The sequence below is a fragment of the Haematobia irritans genome, chromosome 2, assembly GCF_050003625.1.
Source record: "Haematobia irritans isolate KBUSLIRL chromosome 2, ASM5000362v1, whole genome shotgun sequence".
Classification (NCBI taxonomy): Eukaryota; Metazoa; Arthropoda; class Insecta; order Diptera; family Muscidae; genus Haematobia; species Haematobia irritans.
Window position 1 is genome coordinate 125326686 of NC_134398.1, and position 21108 is coordinate 125347793.

General features: G+C 31.9%; 1 protein-coding gene across 1 annotated transcript in view; it reads left to right on the forward strand.

The window, feature by feature from the left end:
* Pgant2 (polypeptide N-acetylgalactosaminyltransferase 2) overlaps positions 1-18397 on the forward strand; it is a 352719-nt gene extending 334322 nt beyond the window's left edge. The window contains exons 4-8 of the mRNA XM_075296107.1: positions 2403-2501; positions 2721-2788; positions 2891-3578; positions 9394-9563; positions 17182-18397. Of these exons, the coding sequence (XP_075152222.1) occupies positions 2403-2501; positions 2721-2788; positions 2891-3578; positions 9394-9563; positions 17182-17486 (1330 nt within the window). The 3' untranslated portion in view covers positions 17487-18397. The remainder of the gene's footprint in view (positions 1-2402; positions 2502-2720; positions 2789-2890; positions 3579-9393; positions 9564-17181) is intronic.
* The last annotated feature ends 2711 nt before the right edge of the window (positions 18398-21108 follow it).

Genomic DNA, 21108 nt, shown 5'->3' on the forward strand with positions numbered 1-21108 from the left:
TTATCACATGAATTTATCTATATATATAAAATTCAATCTATGTTTGTTTGTTTGTTTGTATGTTCCGAGTTGGCTCCGAAACGGCTGAACCGATTTACTTGAAACTTTCAGAGATCGTAGGGGGCGTCCATGTGGTGAAAATAGGGTACCTCATTTTTTGACACCTGGTCGCGGAGGTGGACCTCCCCTTTGTCGGACTTTTTGAAAATTGGACCAAAGTTGACCAATTTGCTTGAAATTTTCATTGAAGGTTGGAGTTGGCATCTACATAAAGATCCGCTACTTTATATTTCGATATTTTGTGGCGGAGGGGGGCCTCCCCTTTGTTCGATTTTTTTTTTAAGTACAGTGAAAAAACTAAAATTCTCTAAATTATCTGAGATTTACAGAGAACATGCAGTGAGGTTATGGAGTTAATATGGGGTATTTGATGATTTCATATATGGACGGGGAGGGGACCCCCCCTTGCCCTACTTTTTGAAACTTGGAAAAAAATTATGCGACTTGCTTGAAATTTTCATTGAATGTTGGGGTTGGCATCTAGACAAAAATCCGCTACATTATTTTTCGATATTTGGTCGGGGAGGGGGACCACCCCTTTGCCCGAATTTTTTTGTTTGAAAGTACAAACAAAACTAAACTCCCCCGACTGAAATTTTACGGAAAAAATGGGTGAGATTATGAAATTTATATCAGGTTCCTGATTTTTTAATAAAAATAAAAGGGCATAGGGAGACATCCGCTTCTCTTAAGTACATACAGAGAAACAATTAACTTTACCGAGTTACTTGAAATTTACAGAGGACTGGGGAGAGATTACGATATTAATAGTTGATACCTGATTTTGCGATATTTGGACGGAAGAGAGGCCGCCCTCCTTTAGGCTTATAATTTGCTTGACATTTTCTGAGATACGCTACATCACTTTTAGATATTTGGTCGGGGAGGAGGTCCTCCTCTAAAACTGCAAAAAAAAATTTTAAGTTTTCTTGAAATTTACAAAGGCAATGGGGGAAGGTTATGAACGAAGAGGCAACCTTCCTTGCCCCACACTTGAAGGAAAGTTTCAAGAATTTTCAGGGAAGGTTAGTGGCGCTATTCACTACGGTGTTTGTCGATATTGTATCGGGGAAAGTGACGTCCCTTTGAAAAAATAGAGCAAAATTTAAACATCTCCGATCTACTTGAAATTTACAGGGAACGTGGAAGGAGGTGGTTAAATTTATACATGATTTTTAAATTAGTATATGATTTTTCGATATCTGGTTGGGGAAGGGGAAAATTGAAATAAACTTTGTCGATTTACTTAGATAGAATTTATAAGGACCATTGAGTAGTTGTGAAATTAATATAGGGTACGTGATAGTCCGATATCAGGTCGGAGTGGAGCAAAGGTGGGCAGAGGGTTCCCTTTTGTTCGTTTTTTTTTTTCTTAAATTGAAAGTAGAGGGTTGTACATAAATGGGAACTCTGTACATAATTTTATGTATTTTACATGAAATTGGCAGCCAACGTAGAGGGTGCATAATTTTCCAACATTTTAGCAAATGTTAAAGTGGTAAAATTTTTTACTACTTTTGCTTTTTCCGATTTATTGGATGGAAACAGTAATTCTTTGTATGTTACTATAATATAGTGCTTAACTTTCAGATATGTTGAGGAGAAGGATACATTTCCTTCACAAGCCACTTTTCGATTTTTTTTTAGCACGAAGGATATGGTTCTCTAAGTTAACGCTAAATGTTCCTACAAATACGCTTCGCAAGGCGCAGCGAAGCGGGCCGGGTTACGCTAGTTATAAATAATATGTAAGTTAGTTTAGGTTAGGTTAGGTTATGTGGCAGCCCGATGTATCAGGCTCACTTAGACTATTCAGTCCATTGTGATACCACAGTGGTGTACTTTTCTCTTATCACTGAGTGCTGCCCGATTCCATGTTAAGCTCAATGACAAGGGACCTCCTTTTTATAGCCGAGTCCGAACGGCGTTCCACATTCCAGTGAAACCACTTAGAGAAGCTTTGAAACCCTCAGAAATGTCACCAGCATTACTGATGTGGGATAATCCACCGCTGAAAAACTTTTTGGTGTTCGGTCGTAGCAGGAATCGAACCCACGACCTTGTGTATGCAAGGCGGGCATGCTAACCATTGCACCACGGTAATATGTAAGTGCAATATTAATCTCTAGGGTGGTAAATGCTTGTGTTCTTATAACCAAAGGTTTAGTAGGTCTTTACGAAGACGACTGGGCTTATCTCAGCCAATGGGTAAACTATGTTATAGCGACTTTCCAATTTCCCATGAACTAATTTAAACCTCTTTTTGTAATCTAGTGTATTGTCATTTTCGCAACTTTTGTTAATGCATTGTTGTTTCTTCTTTTATTTTTGACATTTTGCAGGTGCCGTAGTAAAGGATATCGCAAGGATTTGCCAGAGACCAGTGTGATTATAACATTCCACAATGAAGCCAGATCCACGCTGTTACGAACGATAGTGAGGTAAGTGCCGAAAGCAATGAGGCAATTTCCACCCAAAACAAAAAATGGACATAGCTGGTGTTATTTGGTTTTTATCCACATCCACAAAGCCTCCAGTTAAGCTCACAATATAAATTAACAAGCATATTTTATTTATTTCATTTATTCTTCCATTTTATCTCTCGCTTGCCTGACACGAAATGTATACGCATGGAACCACACCACAACACACCAATCCAGTGTCCTTAATCGAAGTCCAGAGCATTTAATTCGAGAAATTATCTTGGTGGATGACTTCAGTGATCATCGTAAGTATAAATCATGTGATTATCGTAAAGGATTTCGAATGTAGGTCATTAAAAATTCTCATGCGTGTTATCGTTCTTCATCTTCTTTGTGTATCCTTGCAGCCGAGGATGGCCAGGAGTTGGCAAAAATCGATAAGGTGCGTATTATCCGCAATGATAAACGTGAAGGCCTAGTACGGTCTCGAGTCCGTGGTGCTGATGCAGCCATCTCTGAGGTCCTCACCTTCCTCGATAGTCATGTGGAGTGTAATGAACAGTGGCTGGAACCTTTACTTGAACGGGTGCGAGAAGATCCTACACGAGTTGTCTGTCCCGTCATCGATGTCATCAGCATGGACAATTTCCAATATATTGGTGCTTCGGCTGATTTACGTGGTGGTTTCGACTGGAATTTGATATTCAAATGGGAGTACTTGAGTCCTGCGGAACGAACCGTACGCCAGCATGATCCAACCACAGCCATACGAACGCCCATGATTGCCGGTGGTCTCTTTGTGATTGACAGGGCCTACTTCAACAAACTGGGCAAATACGACATGAAAATGGATGTGTGGGGTGGTGAAAACCTCGAGATCTCATTCCGGGTATGGCAATGTGGTGGCAGCTTGGAAATTATTCCATGCAGTCGTGTTGGCCATGTGTTCCGCAAACGTCATCCGTACACATTCCCTGGCGGTAGTGGTAATGTGTTTGCACGAAATACTCGTCGAGCTGCTGAAGTGTGGATGGACGATTATAAGCAGTACTATTATGCCGCAGTGCCGTTGGCCAAGAATATTCCATTTGGCAAGTGAGTATCGCAGTGTGTCCGCGTTTGACAAACGAGTCCTTTTCTCTTCTTATTGTGCATTTCGTTTGCTTATTCTTTTGCACATCCTCACTTTTATAATTTTTTGTTGTTGTGGTTGGTATCCATTGGATTTGATTGGACTGACGACAGACCATGTGGATGGAAAGCCATGAGTGTAAGTGTGAATTGTGTGAATGATTTTTGCGTGAGGCTGAGCATCCTTCTGTATGGGCGAATGAGTGGATGAGTGAATGGCATTCAGCAATAAGTTGATGAGTTTGTGGTTTAAACACTTTTACGTGCCCTAGTGGAGACAGTGGGTTCGACATTAAAGCAAAGTTTTTTCTTTGCTGCAAAAAAATGGAAAATCCTAAATGAGAAAGATTGCGAAAGTAAATACAATCCTTGATATAAATCCATAAAAAAAGTTTATTGATTAATAATTGATTTACAATTGAATCGAGAAATATGGGAATCATTTGCCTGGTACTCTTCGAATGGTATATATCTGTGACTCAAATTAACCAAAGGAATAGCCTATAGATCGGCCATGAATCCATGGTGGGTATGGAAAATTGTCTTCAAATGTCTGTTTATCTCAATGAATATGAACACTCTTTTTATAGCGGCGACGTTTCACCATACGGTGAAACCATTTATTGATCCCATTGCCCCGTATATGCAAGGCGGGCATGATAACTATTACAACACGTTGGCTTCCGCTACAGATCAGGGATGGAAAATGGAGTACTATAGTACTTTTTTCAATACTTTTTCGTACTTTTTCAGTACCGTATTACCACCGCGTATGGTTCAATAGTTTTGACAACATGTTTTAATATTTTGAGAAAGTCTTTAACAAACTTATTTGCTAATAGTCTTTTACAAATTTGGCAAAACAGACAAGTTCATGCGGGAAGAAAATCTCGATATTGTAAAAGCCATAGTCACAAATACGATTTGCTTGCATTTCAATAATGTTTTAGTCGAAAAGGTACGTGATTCTATATTACGCTTCCACACGAACACTATCTAGATAAGAAGTTATCGATCGCGTTTAATTTTTGTTAAAATTTAGTGAAAAGTACTTTTTCTTTCAAAAAAGTACCTTTTTTGTACTTTCTTAAAAACTGTTTTTCCATCCCTGCTACAGATGGCTACAAAATTTGCACGTATGCCATCCAAATGTATCCAACATATTGCGAATAGCAAATGACATTTTTTGCAAGGCCGAGGAGGGACCTACCCATAGCTCTCCAATGTACTTAGAGTCTTCGGTTAGGCTACGTATAGTGACAGCACGTTATAAGGCTCACTTAGACTGTTTAGTACATTATGGTACCACAAATGGTTAACTTCTCTCTTATCATTTTTTTATATTTTTGTATCACGATGTTATGCTACTTTTTAATTAAGTCCGATTTAAGTGCATAGATAGGTTAGGTATAGTGGCAACCCATAGTTTGAGGCTCAATTAGACTATTGAGCCCATTATGGTTCCACGGGTGGTGATATTCTCTGTCATCATGACAAGGGACCTCCTTTTCATTTTGAAGTCCAAACCAACTTTCAGATTGCACTTAGAGAATCTTCGAAACACTCAGAAATGTCACAAGAGGAGATAATCCGATTCCGAGCCAAAGATGCGGGTTCTTTAAAATAAGGAAATTTTTTACGACCTATCTGGCTTTGAATCTAGGATCTATAAAATTAAAATTAGGATTTTCCAGTATATTAATAAAGCTATCCATGTATAAACAAATGCCAGTTTAAAAATCCAAATTATGATGGATACTTCGTAGTAAAAAATATTTTCTTAATTCCAAAAAAACATTAAAACAAAGAAGCCAAATCCTCAAAATAAGTCTTAGCCTATATTTGAAGCGTTTTTATCGTTAATCCAAAAATGCAATATTTCAGTTAATTTAAGGACGATTTCTTTAAATGAAAAATGTGTTTCTTTACTTTAAGGAAAATTTGCCTTAGTTTAAAGGCATGTAACTTTAACGAAGGGACGCAAATGTTCAAAATGTGTGTCCTAAATTTAATGAAAAAAAGAAACAAAGATTATAAACTTTCTTTTAATTAAAATATCATTATTTTAAAGAAAATTTGTCCTTAATAGTGTGTAAATTGCGCTTCCTAAAATTGAAGTTGCGTAATCTTTACTATCACGTAAATATTTTTTTTCAGTGTAGGATGGGGATATACTAAATCTGTCATTCCGTTTGTAACATATGTAGGTCGGATGGTATTACAAATGGGCCATATTTAACCACCTTTACGTACAGTCCCCATATAAACCAACCGCCGATTCGAGTGCGGAGCCTCTTGGAGGGGAAAATATTATCAGATCAGGATGAAATATGGTACGTAATGCTAAGGTACGGCTCCTAACTATTTTGCAAAGATTTGCGTTACGAACACAGTCGCCACAGAATTCTACCAAAAGTGGTAGATTTTTTACTGTTTGGTAGATTGTTAGAACTCTTGATGTATTGGTAGATGTGCAAAATATTCCCTTCCAACTAACAGGTACTTCAGAAAGGAAATTTTCTACAGAAATAAAATTTGGACGAAACTTTTTATAGAAATAAAATTTGGACGAAATTTTCTATAGAAATAAAATTTTGACAAAATTTTTTTATATTATTAAAATTTTTATAAAATTTTCTATAGAACTAAAATTTTGACAAAATTTTCTATAGAATTAAAATTTTGACAAAATTTTCTATAAAATTAAAATTTTTACAAAATTTTCTATAGAATTAAAATTTTAACAAAATTTTCTAAAAAAATAAAATTTTGACAAAATTTTCTATAGAAAAATTGGTAGAACTTTTGGTAGATGGATCAAAATATTTATACCTCAATTTTCACAACACATCAAGAGATATTTATTGGTCGCGATTAGGAATGATTGTTTTCATCTAAAATATAATTTTAATTTTGAAGTTAATGATGTTATTTGAAGTTATTTTTATATAACAATAAAATATTTCTTTGGTAGAAAATTACATTTTTTTCCTTATCAAGCACTAAAAACCGAAATGACGAAACTTGTTATAAATAGAAATAAAATTTTGACAAAATTGTCTATAGAAAAATTGGTAGAAGTTTTGGTAGATGGATCAAAATATTTATACCTCAATTTTCACAATACATCAAGAGATATTTATTGGTCGCGATTAGGAATCTAAAATATATTTTTAATTTTAAAGTTAATGATGTTATTTGAAGTTATTTTTATATAACAATAAAATATTTCTTTGGTAGAAAATTACATGTTTCCTTACTAAGCACAAAACATTAAAATTAGCATTTTATATTTGGTAGATTTTTGTTACAATTTTCATAAAAAAAATTTTCTAAATAATTTTATACTCGAGTGGCAATCGAGGTTGAAATCTATCCTGTGATAACACCATGTTAAATTTATCGCTTCTGTGCCAATTGAGCATTTTTTTGGGACGATTTTTTCTGGATATTTCAAGTGATATGATGAATTTAGTTTTATCGACCATTTTCCGGCGTTTTTAAGCTTTTTCGCAATGACTTCGAATAATTGCTAATTTCGTTATAGCATAAGCCACGACCCGACCTAACTCAGCGTCACCTTTATGATATTGTGCCTATATTTGCTTTTTTCTTGAGAATATACATTTCGTTTGTTTTTCCTTGGTTTTCTTCAGTTAAAGGTTCCAGCGACATCATTAGGGAGATGTCGCTGGAATCTTTAACTGTTTTATGCTTGGAGACATAAAACAAAACTGTTTTTGTTTTATTTTTTTGTTTGATCCTTCAACCTAATTTCCTGTAGAATCTAATCAAAGGAAGTTGTCGACAATTTTTATGAAATTTGAAAGAGGTTTTTTCCTCTCTATCCGTAATACAATACAGCCGACAACTTTGACCGTCACTTTGGAGATTGTAAAAATTCCGAGTGTGTGTGTGAGATGTTGTGTGTGTCTCTCTCTAGAGGCAATTTAACATTTCCTGTTATTTGACCACTTTGTTTTTTGTGTTCTTCATAACAACGATGGTTGAGTAGATGTCCATTTCCTCTGAGAGACTAATTGTGTGTGTGTGTGTGAGTGGGTATGCTCAGTGGCGGAAATCGCTCTTCATAAGGCCTTTTAAAAGGCATTTATTTGCAGACACAAGTCATTGACTTCCCATTACATATTCATTGATTTTTTACACAGGGTGTCATAGCCGACCAAGGGCTCCGACTTCAACTTACAGCATAAGGGCTAATATAAGGTCATTATTTTAAGGCCTTTTAAGATTTGCCTCAAATGGGTTCTTTATAATGTGTGATAAAATAAGGCCTTTTATAATGTATACATGTATCAAAAGGCTTTATGAAGCATATATAAATAGAGGCCTCTTAATAGGAGTTTAAAATGCCAATTTAATGCCTTTTTATGAAGGCTATTTAAAAGGCCTTGTTTACATACCTTATATAGGACCTACTCCAAATTTCATATATAAATAAGAAACCCAAAATTTGTGCAGAATTCTTTTTATTTTATTTTGTACTATATAAAATTGTACTATAAAAATAAATCACCTTCTTCAAAGGAACTGATTTCGTATTGGACGTCTGATTTCCACATATTGAACAGAACATTGGCTTTCATGGTAGAAGTTGCCGCTAAATAAATAAGTAAAATCATTATAAAATTATTATTATAATGTAATTCAATATAGTATAATATTCGTCAAAAAATATATACTTACCACATATTTGACACTTCAGCTACTTAAAAAAAAAAAAACAAACACTGCGACTTGCTCCAACGAAATCACAAACCCGAATGAAGAACCACATGTAAATTGTGCAAAATTATTTTTATTCTTAACTTTCGGTTACTTATGAACTTACGGCATAAGGGCTTATCAAAGGTCTCCTAGATTAAAGAAGTGCGCATATGAGAACATGTGTTTTTTTTAAAGCCTTTATATTGTTTGTGACTCGTTGTCGAAAAACTTATAAATTGGCTTAAGGCATAAGGGCTTTTCAAAGGTCTCGTAAATTATAAGAGCTTGCTATGATAATATGAGTTGCTTTTTAAAACTTGTTTTATTTTGCCTCGTTGCAAGAGCGCATTGTAATTCACAATACCAAACAAGGCCTATTAGGAGTTCTTTAAAATGTGTCTTTAAACACATGTCCCAGATAAGCCATTTCAAAAGGCCTCGACAAGTATGCTATGAGAAAAGGGATAGCGATCTTAGTAAATAAAAATACCTTTTTAAAGGACTGGTTTTTGCAATGAATGATGAATGAGTATCAACTTTTTTTGTAAAGAAGGAAGAGGTCTTACAAAAGGGATTATATTATAAGACCTAATCGTATGAGTATTGCCTCTAAAATAAGGGCTCCGTGAATGCTTTAAATCGAAAGTGCTCTCGATTTACGCCGCTGGGTGACTGCTTGTCAACGTGTAGCTATGTATACGCATACATAGGAGTATATATGAGTTTGTTTTACACGTTCTACGTTTTTTATGTGTGGCAAAGAATTTATTTAATTCTCTTCATTTATCTTCTTCCTATATTGCTGCTCATCTCACAAAACCTTATCCGTAGAGTCTTGGTATGTGTGTTTGCTTCTGTGGATTTGCAACTGAGGATGTATTTTTGTTTTTTTTTTTTGTGAATTTACGAATTTCGTTTAAGTTATTTATGCTACATACATGTAAACCATCGCACACACACACACACATCTATTAATATGTGTTGTTGTTTTTTTATACATTTTTGTTTTCCATCTCTTACTTTTCATTTTCCATTTTCTATTATCGTACAGCATCGACGACCGCTTGGCTCTCAAGGAGAGGTTACATTGCAAACCTTTTAAATGGTACTTAGAGAACGTTTATCCCGATTTACAAGTTCCTGATTCATATGAATTTGGTCAATTCCGCCAAGGTGAATTCTGTTTAGATACCATGGGAAATTTGGCGGATGGCACAGTGGGTAAGTACCTAACGAATACACGAACACACAGCATATACCCCCCGAACATACCTGTAAAAATAAATAAAATTTATGTCCATGTGGGAGAGATATATTTTCTCACGCATAAAGCTATTTCAGGGAATTTCATTTTTCCAGCTGGGATGTTAGATGAAAAATGAGTGTGGTTGTTTGTGCAACTTAGGGAGGGGTTTGCTATTTTCGTTACAGAAGTTTGTTTGGTGGTTGGTGTTTTTTTTTGTGGTAAACTCAGCCAACACGAATAATTAATTAATAATTCAAGAAACGTAATTGTGCATATAAATTCTGATGATGTTACTTAACGAGACCATATTGGAATTGCCACAGAATTGCTAAATTTCTGAATTTAATGAATTGGGGGTGAATAAATCAAAGGTGAAGCTTAAACTTTTGGTCCCAAAGGGAATTGATTTTATAATGGGCATTATGATGAGGTAGACCATGCTATATAAGTTGGTACATTAATAAAATGTTGGGCAAACACTCTGCATAAACTTCAGAGGCACTGAACAACATATTGACCTAATATGTAAAATTATACAATCAAAATTTTTTGATATGCAATTTTACCTTAAAATTAAGAAAAGAAAAAATATCCTATAATTTTTAATTAATATAACTAATGCAAAAGAGTATAGATTATTCCTGTGCCATTTCCATTTCGTGTTGATCCATACATCAAATTTCAGGACATGCAATTTACACAACATAAAGGTCATAATTCTTTGAAGTAGTGAAATTTTAATTAAACGAAAGTTTATAATTTTTGCTTCAAAAATTTGTTTCATTAAATGTAGGATGCGAATTTTGGAAATTTGCATCCCTCCGTTAAAGTCGCCTTTCTTTGAACTATGGAAAGTTTTCCATAAAGTAAAGAAAATCATTTTTGATTTATTGATTTTAAATAATAGCTTTAAAAGAGAATAAAAGTTCGATGAATGAGATAAGTATCATAATTTCAATTATATTGATCTTGAATCTTTATTTTATCCGTAAGGGAAAGTCAAAATCTTTGGATTCAAGTAAACATTTTGTGAGTGTAGCATTCTGAAACAAAGTTATCCGTGATGGAATTCAATGGTGATAGTGTGTAAGGTGGCAATCGTTACAGACCTTCATCATTTAAATGTGAATAAAACTTTTTTTATACCCTCCACCATGGGGGGGTATATTAACTTTGTCATTCCGTTTGTAACACATCGAAATATTGCTCTAAGACCCCATAAAGTATATATATTCTGGGTCGTGGTGAAATTCTGAGTCGATCTGAGCATGTCCGTCCGTCCGTCCGTCTGTTGAAACCACGCTAACTTCCGAACGAAACAAGCTATCGACTTGAAACTTGGCACAAGTAGTTGTTATTGATGTAGGTCGGATGGTATTGCAAATGGGCCATATCGGTCCACTTTTACGTATAGCCCCCATATAAACGGACCCCCAAATTTGGCTTGCGAGGCCTCTAAGAGAAGCAAATTTCATCCGATCCGGTTGAAATTTGGTACATGGTGTTAGTATATGATCTCTAACAACCATGCAAAAATTGGTCCACATCGGTTCATAATTATATATAGCCCCCATATAAACCGATCCCCCGATTTGGCTTGTGAGGCCTCTAAGAGAAGCAAATTTCATCCGGCTGAAATTTGGTACATGGTGTTAGTATATAGTCTCTAACAACCATGCAAAAACTGGTCCACATCGGTCCATAATTATATATAGCCCCCATATAAACCGATCCCCAGATTTGGCTTGTGAGGCCTCTAAGATAAGCAAGTTTCATCTGATCCGGCTGAAATTTAGTACATGGTGTTAGTATATGGTCTCTAACAACCATGCAAAAATTGGTCCATATTGGTCCATAATTATATATAGCCCCCATATAAACCGATCCCCCGATTTGGCTTTCGGAGCCTCTAAGAGAAGCAAATTTCATCCTATCCGGCTGAAATTTGGTACATGGTGTTAGTATATTGTCTCTAATGACCATGAAAAAATTGGTCCACATCGGTGCATAATTCAATATAGCTCCATATAAACCGATCGCCAGATTTAACCTCCGGAGCCTCTTGGAAGACCAAAATTCGTCTGACTCAGTTGATATTTGGTACGTGATGTTAGTATATGGTATCCAACAACCATGCATGAATTGGTTCATATCAGTCCATAATTATATATAGCCCCCATATAAACCGATCCCCAGATTTGACCTCCGGTGCCTTGTGGAGAAGCAAAATTCATCATATGATATTTAACAACCATGCCAGAAGTGTTCCATATCAGTCCATAATCATATATACCCCCATATAAACCGATCCCGAGATTTGGTTTTGGAGCCTCTTGGAGGAGTAAATTTCCTCCGAGTCAGTTGAAATTTGGTACATTGTGCTAGTATATGGCCGTTAACAACCATGCCTAACTAGGTCCATATCGGTGTATAGTTATATATAGCCTTCAGATAAATCGATCCCCAATCACACAAAAATTGGTCCATATCAAGTTCATAATTGTATATAGCCCCCATATAAGCGACCCCCATATTTCAATTCTGGCTCCCTACGTACCGTGCAAGAGTCCATATCGATTCGTAATTATTTGTAGACTTACATACCTTTTTGTCTAATATATACAACGTGTGGACTAACTCACAATTTAAAAAACGATTTAAGGTACCACAACACAAGTAATTCGATTGTGTATAACAGTTTTTCGTAGAAGTTTCTACGCATCCATGGTGGAGGGTACATAAGATTCGGCCTGGCCGAACTTACGGCCGTTTATACTTGTTTTTATCGTAACATTGCTTGTTACCGTGATACTGGCGGTGTTGCAACGCGCCCTAAAAGTGGAATAAACCTAACTAAAGCCAAGATCCAAACAGTGCAAGAGCTTACCAATGCACAAAACCAAGTAAGACTGGAGAGGGCCAAACAGTTACCTCGTTTCCACGAAAGTGACAAGTTAGCGAAATTGGTTTTCTCTGATGAGAAGAAATTACACATTCAGCAGTTTGTGAACAGGCAAAAAAAGATAGGATTTGCTTACAAAAAGGTCAGCTGAAAATGTGCTTCTTCGACTGGCCACCAGAACTAAAGCGCTAGCAATGGTAATGGTATGGGCTGCAGTAACGTCTGATAGTCGCTTCCCGCTTGTACTCAACGACCGTGGCATACAATTTTGACAAGATTTTCCATACTTACAAAAAAATCTGATTCAATCAAGAAATTAATTGATCCAATTAATTTTTTAATTGAAATGTCTTCACAGAAATGATAGTATCAATTAAAAATTAATTGAAATTCTAAATTAAAAACTTTATTGATCCTATTAAAAAAAAATAATTGATAATATTAATTTTTGTGACTAATTTTTCTTTCAATTAAAAAATTTGTTGTATCAATTGAATTTTTAATTGAATATTTTTTAAACCTTAATTAAGACTTTAGTTGGAAAAATTTTTGTGAAATTTTTTCTGGGTATAAATAAAATTTTGACAAAATTTTCTATAGAAATAAAATTTTGACAAAATTTCCTATAGAAATAAAATATTGACAAAGTTTTCTTTAGAAATAAAATTTTGACAAAAAAATTCTATAGAAATAAAATTTTGACAAAATTTTTTATAGAAATAAAATTTTGACAAAATTTTCTATAGAAATAAAATTTTGACAAAATTTTCTATAGAAATAAAATTTTGACAAAATTTTCAATAGAAATAAAATTTTGACAAAATTTTCTATAGAAAAAAATTTTGACAATATTTTCTATAGAAATAAAATTTTGTCAAAATTTGCTATAGAAATAAAATTTTGACAAAATTTTCTTTGGAAATAAAATTTTCAATAGAAATAAAATTTTGACAAAATCTTCTATAGAAAAAAATTTTGACAACATTTTCTATAGAAATAAAATTTTGTCAAAGTTTGCTATAGAAATAAAATTTTGACAAAATTTTCTATAGAAATAAAATTTTGTCAAAATTTGCTATAGAAATAAAATTTTGACAAAGTTTTCTTTGGAAATAAAATTTTGACAAAAAAATTCTATAGAAATAAAATTTTGTCAAAATTTGCTATAGAAATAAAATTTTAACAAAATTTTCTATAGAAATAAAATTTTGACAAAATTTTCTATAGAAATAACATTTTGACAAAATTTTTTATAGAAATAAAATTTTGACAAAGTTTTCTTTAGAAATAAAATTTTGACAAAATTTTTTATAGAAATAAAATTTTGACAAAATTTTCTATAGAAATAAAATTTTGACAAAATTTTCAATAGAAATAAAATTTTGACAAAATTTTCTATAGAAATAAAATTTTGACAACATTTTCTATAGAATTTGCTATAGAAATAAAATTTTGACAAAATTTTCTATAGAAATAAAATTTTGACAAAATTTTCTATAGAAATAAAATTTTGTCAAAATTTGCTTAGAAATAAAATGTTTTCTTTAGAAATAAAATTTTGACAAAAAAATTCTATAGAAATAAAATTTTGACACAATTTTTTATAGAAATAAAATTTTAACCATCTTCTGGGATTTTGTATCTACATAAAATACAAAAATTAATTTATATTTAATGTTCACAAAAATCACAATTGTTATTGAAAATATATTTTATCGAAAAATAACTAACTTGAGTTCTTGTGCTGCTGTTTGTTTCGCAATTCACCGTACACTAAACTTCGTTTGTGTCGATGCTTGTTTATAATATGTCGATACATTCTGGCGCATTCTTCCGTGTCTTTTTTGAAATTCATTCTTTTGTCAGGAGAGAGATCTATTATATTGAGCATCTCAAGAGTGTATCTTCGTCTATGATTATTCTCTTGAGCAAGTATCTCGACTTCTGTAAAGTTGGGCTTGTGTCCGGTTGTTGTACAGTGAGCTGCCAGTGCTGTTTTTTGTTCTACCGACTTGTCTGTAGCTTTATGGTCTGATTTAGGCGACGAAAGTCTTGTCTTAAGTTTAGTCATTGTAGTGCCAACATATGCCATTGGACATATGTTGGACTTGTCCCCATTACATTTAATTTTGTATACTATATTACTCTTGTCCTCACTCTTTATTTTTGACTTTGTATTGCTGAATAATTCTTTTACTGTTCTTGACGTCCGTGATGCAATTTGAATTTTGTCCTTGTTATATATGTCCGATTTTAAAAAACGTTCTGAGAAACCCTCGATGTATGTCATGGGCTTATAGGACTTATCCTTTTTATGTTCCAGCTTTTCAATTGTTTTTTTTTTTTTTTTTTAACGCGATTAATCAGTCTGTATATTATTCTATTTGGAAACTCGTTTGCGGTCAATATTTGTTTTATTTTTATTTCATTCTACTTGTGAAATTCTACATCATTTATCCTTAGAACCCGATCTATAAAAATAATTGCTGTCATATGTATTATACGTTTATTGTGTTTTGAATTATAATTTATAAGTCTTCCAGTTGCAGTTGGTTTTTGATACCAATTCAGCCTCAAATCGCTACCATCTCTCAATATGTTGCAGTCCAAATATGACAACTTGTTGTCTTTTTCTAATTCCATTGTAAATTGGATTTGGCTGTGGAATGAGTTTAATGCGTGAAGAGTCCTTTCTTCGTCTATTTTCTTTATTATGGCAAATATGTCGTCAACATATTTTGTAATAATTCGAGGTTTCGGTATGTTGCTTAAGGAATTGTCTAATAGTTCTTCCATGATGATGTCAAAATTTTCTATAGAAATAAAATTTTGACAAAATTTTCTATAGAAATAAAATTTTGACAAAGTTTTCGTTAGAAATAAAATTTTCTATAGAAATAAAATTTTGACAAAATTTTCTATAGAAATAAAATGTTGACAAAGTTTTCTTTAGAAATAAAATTTTGACAAAAAAAATCTATAGAAATAAAATTTTGTCAAAATTTGCTATAGAAATAAAATTTTGACAAAATTTTCTATAGAAATAAAATTTTGACAAAATTTTCTATAGAAATAAAATTTTGACAAAGTTTTCTTTAGAAATAAAATTTTGACAAAATTTTTTATAGAAATAAAATTTTCTATAGAAATAAAATTTTGACAAAATTTTCTATCGAAATAAAATTTTGACAAAATTTTCTATAGAAATAAAATTTTGACAAAATTTTCTATAGAAATAACATTTTGTATAGAAATAAAATTTTGTCAAAATTTGCTATAGAAATAAAATTTTGACAAAGTTTTCTTTAGGTATAAAATTTGACAAAATTTTCTATAGAAATAAAATTTTGACAACATTTTCTATAGAAATAAAATTTTGACAAAATTTTCCATAGAAGTTAAATTTTGACAAAATTTTCTATAGAAATAAAATTTTGACAAAATTTTTTATAGAAACAAAATTTTGACAAAATTTTCTATAGAAATAAAATTTTAACAAAATTTTCTATAGAAATGGAATTTTGACTTCAAAATACGTTTTTTTTTAATTTGGCAGATTTTCGATAAAATGTTCTTCAAATTTTGGTAGATTATTTTTTACACGAATGAAAACCGTGGTCAAAATACCAAAGAGCCACTTTCGTGTAGTGTGTAATGACTTAGTCGGCCGTTTGAAGGCAACGTTATTCAATTTCAATTTCAATAAAATAAAAATAACTATTTTAAAAAGCCGCATCAGCTCGGAATCAATACCAAAATCCTTAAGTGAAGGTAAAAATAATTGGACCCAATTAAAGGCAGCAGATAAAATATTGAATTAAATGAATTACTGTAATACATATGTGTTTCCCAAAAATATGTGTTTCCCAAAAAAACTAAACTGTTGAACTAAATGGTGGTCTAATTTTTAAGATTTTTAAAAAGCCTCTTGGAAATTACCTGTTATGCTTTTTAAGTAATATTTACAAAAGGAAGAAAAATAAATGATTTAAAAGTAAGGCAAAATATGCGCCAAATCATGACTATATTAGCCGAGCAGTAGTTTATTTTACTTCTTATGGGAATCGTAGGAAATTTTTTTCTTAATTTGAACTTATTGAATTTTCTACCTATATTTAGTTCATAATTTTTTGTATATACTTGGGATAAGAAAAATAGCATTCGTTTGTGGGAAATTTCGGAAAAATAACAAATTAAACTAAATTTTATGCATTTTATGGCTACCCATGAATTAATGATAGCCCTGTGCCAAACTAGAAGTGTATATAATAGGAATAAATCTTTGGAATGTAAGCAATTTACATATTATTACAATTATCTACGAGCTTTTCTGGACAAGAAGATGAAGAAATTGGTAATATTGTGTATTGCCCGCATTGATATCAGTCTAACATTCAACTTATAAGTAATTTGTTTGGATTAATGTTGGCCGAAACCATTGGTCCTCCCTTTATTGTTATAGACTCCTCTATGGCGTATAGTTTTTCTTTGACCATGTCTCTCTTCGACCTTTGGTCATATGTGAGTTAGTACACCTATTGTTTATGGATTTCAAGCGATACATTTGTTTTATTTTTTTCTGGGAATATACTTTGTAATTTTTCGGCCAATTTATTAGCCTGGCCATGAATAAGAAATATTTCACAGTTTCATGCATATTTCAATGTTTCCCTGTCTGTCTTTCTTTTCAGGTCTCTTCCAATGTCACAACACTGGTGGCAACCAAGAGTGGGCCTATACCAAACGCCAACAAATAAAACACGATGATCTCTGCCTGACTCTGGTCCAATTCTCACGCGGCTCTCAAGTCATTATGAAACTTTGCGATGACTCGGAAAATCAAAAATGGGTGCTGCGTGAGGGAGGTTTTATACGACATCACAAATTGAACGTCTGCCTGGATTCGAGGGATCACACAGAAATTGGTATATCAGCTCAACGATGCAATTCCGCATTGGAGACTCAGCGTTGGTTGTTCACTACGACAAAAGCGTGAGGACGAAAATCTATCGTAAAGGATGGTGAGGATAGTTAAATACGTAGAGGAAAGCACCAAGGGCGGGGTGAAAAAAGAAATGGACGAGTGAGTGGATGGATGGATGGATGTTAATTGGATGATTTTATAAAAAAAGTAAATAGAGTAAAAAGCAAGAGAAATTAGGCCAAAGGTTTTTATAAAGTTAAATTCTCGTGGAACACAAAGAGAACATATTTTATGGAATTTAACGAAAATGTCTCTATAATCCTTAACCAAGAAAATTCTCTTAGTTTGGATATTATTTCTAAAGAAATATATCAGATATTTTGAAATTAATGGTTACTTCGATAGCATGACATCGCTAAATAAAAGTAGCAGTTGCCTAAAAGTATGCAAATATTTCGATGCACTGCACAATTGTATGCACAATTTGTATGCCAGGATATTTTACGAAAATTTGAAAGGGACAATTGAAGTACTTAAGGTATTCTACACCAATTGGCCAAAGAGTGGATATGATTTATACTAAAAAAAATGTAAAAAGACAGATTATATTGAATGCAAATAATTATAAATTAAAAAAAAAATCGATATAAATGAATGGTTAATTTGATTTGTTTTTAAAACAATTATTAAATTATATTAATTGATTTAATTAAAACCAATAATTTCCACAAATCTAATCTCCTCATCTTATCTATGCAAAACAACCAGATTTTGTTATCAGGAATATCTACATATACAAAGTGAATACAAACCAATTTATCTCTATTCGTATATTCGTAAAATGTTCTTTGTAAAGTTTACGAAAATGAATGAAAATTTCGTTCTTTTAATAAAGAATTCACGAAGTATAGTTAAAAATTCTTTCCGTGTAAAGATATTCTTAAATTTTGTATTTCAATGTTATCCTTCAAACAATAAATTAATTTTAAATTAAAATTAGTTAGTTGTAGTTAAATAATTTATGTACCTTTTGTTTAACTTAAATAAGTAAAAATTGATTAAAATATTTAAATTAGACGTAACTACACAAATAAAATAAAATATACTAAATAAAAAAAAAAGTAGCAGTAAACCAAAAACAAAGTAAATTAATAAATAAATTAAATGAATAATGAAATGAAAATGAAATGAATGAATTAAGTGAATGAATAAATTAAATTTAGTTAAACTAAACTTAATTTATTTAAATTAACTAAATAAAAACTACAAAGTCTTACACTGAAAAATATTGTCGTGAGGCCAAAGATTTCGTGTCCTTAAAATTTGAATGCTAATTTTGCTTAGCATAAAAGACGTATTTCTCTGATATAAAGTTTTTTTCTTATCCAAAAGTCAATAAAGTCGATTTGCCCTTATAGTTAAGGTGTTTCACAAGAAGAAAAATTTGTTTGACTAAGGTCAACTGTAACGTGACGAAATTATTCCTCACTTACATATATTAATAATTATAATGACTTTAATAATCCAGAAAATTTTTTCAAAATTAATGAAATCATCTTTAAATTTGTTGACTTTTTTATCTTGACTACAAAACAAAAAATCATGCAAAAATAATAGTATGTGGTTTCCAATAGTTTATTTTAACAGCAAGTTTTACTTGAAACATAGCATAATTTCTACTTGTAGTCGAGTCGGAATTTGGAAGTTTAACCCTGTAATGCCCAAGCCCGCCTTTAGGCGGTCTTCATTTAATAAGGAAGCTTTTAGTAAAACACACTTTAAGACAACAAAAATGGGTAAAACAAAAAGAAAACTTAGTTAAAACTTTTCAAGAGGCTTTGCAGCATATACTGAATTTTATCGTATAAATTTTTCTCGTATAGTTTTCTTGCTTTCGTGTCGTTAACATTGAAAATTTAATCAGCTGGCAAAAAAATTGGGGCATTAGAGGGTTAAGTTGCATTAACACACTTTTAATGGACTTTGACAACATATGAAGAAAAAATTCAATTTTTTTACCTACAATCAAGTACAGTAAAACTCCACTGTGAGAATTGTGTACTAAATATTTGTCGTTACATCCATTCTCCGCTTGTTTGGCTCGGAATCAATACCAAACTCATTAGTGTAAAGACAGAATCTTTGGAACCGGACATGTTTCTTAGTGTAGCTAAATAAAGAAAAAAAAACTTAAAGTTAATTAAATTAAAATAAACGAAATTAAAATCTTATTTTAAATAAATGATTTTAATAATTTTTTTTGTAATATATAACTAATAATAAAACATAAAATGCCAACTGAATGAATCAGATCAAGTGCTATAAAAGTAAAATAAAAATATAAAAATTAAATTAAATCAAAACGGGTTTGTAAAGTAGCTATATTTGCAAATGCATATTTGTTTCAAATTTATGTCCAACGTTTCGTTGGCGATTTTCAACCTCTTTTTTAATCTGGTAACAATAACATAGACAAAGGCGTTATAGCTTACTATAAGTCAATAATATTGTCGTGAGGCCAAAGATTTCATGTTTTTATAAAACGAATGCGAATTTGCTTAGCATAGAAAACGCATTTCTCTGATAAAAAGTTTTTTCTTTGTCCAAAAATCGACAAACTTTTCGATTTTGCCCTTATGGTTAGGTGATTCGACTTAAATTTTTACATGAAACAAAAAAATTGTTGGACTAAGGACAACCCGGCTTCAAAAAATAGGTACTTTATTTTAGAGTCGTTTTTTACTCGGAACATAGCAAAAAAAATGTTGTAGTAAGGACAACCCGGCTATAATAATTCTGAAAAATTCTTCAAAAAGTAGGTACTTTATTTTAGAGTCGTTTTTTACTCGGAACATAGCAAAAAAAATTGTTGGACTAAGGACAACCTGGCTTAATAATTTTGAAAAATTCTTCAAAAAGTAGGTACTTTATTTTAGAGTCGTTTTTTACATGGAACATAGCAAAAAAAATTTTTGGACTAAGGAAAACCTGGCCTTAATAATTGTGAAAAATTCTCCAAAAAGTAGGTACTTTATTTTAGAGTCGTTTTTTACATGGAACATGAAGTCCAGTCTGAATTGGGAAATTGATGTTGTCGTTAACACGTTTTAAAAAGAGTTAAGAAAAAAGCTGAGAAAACGAATGAATTAAATTTTGTTTTCTAGAATCAAGTACGAAAACCTAAAATTTAAAAGAGAATCATGTCTAAGATAGATATCATTACTTCAATTCTCCGCTTCTTTGGCTCGGAATCAACAGTGTGAAGAAAAAATCTTTGGAGCCGAGCATGCTTTTGGGAAAGAATTATACACAAATGAAGCATAAAGATTTATTAAATTCGTATTTCTCATAAAATAGTTCATTATTTCTTTAAATTTGTAAATTTTACTACTAATGAACTTCGTATGGCACTAAAGGCATTCTTGCAATTTTGAACTCCAATTTTTTCCTTCAAACTACAACAGTTTCTTTTACAAGTGCAAACAATTAATTATCCCTAAGAGATTTTCTTGAATTTGTTGAAAAATATTTAATTATTTATGTAATATCGGCCGGCGCTTGTAATACAGTTTAGTTAAAAATTTCTAAAAATATTCAAAATTTTCTGAAATTAACCAAAGTTTTTCTTCCTGGTAGTATCACTGGTCAAATTCATTTTATTTATTTAACATAATTCTTTTTAAGGCTAATATAC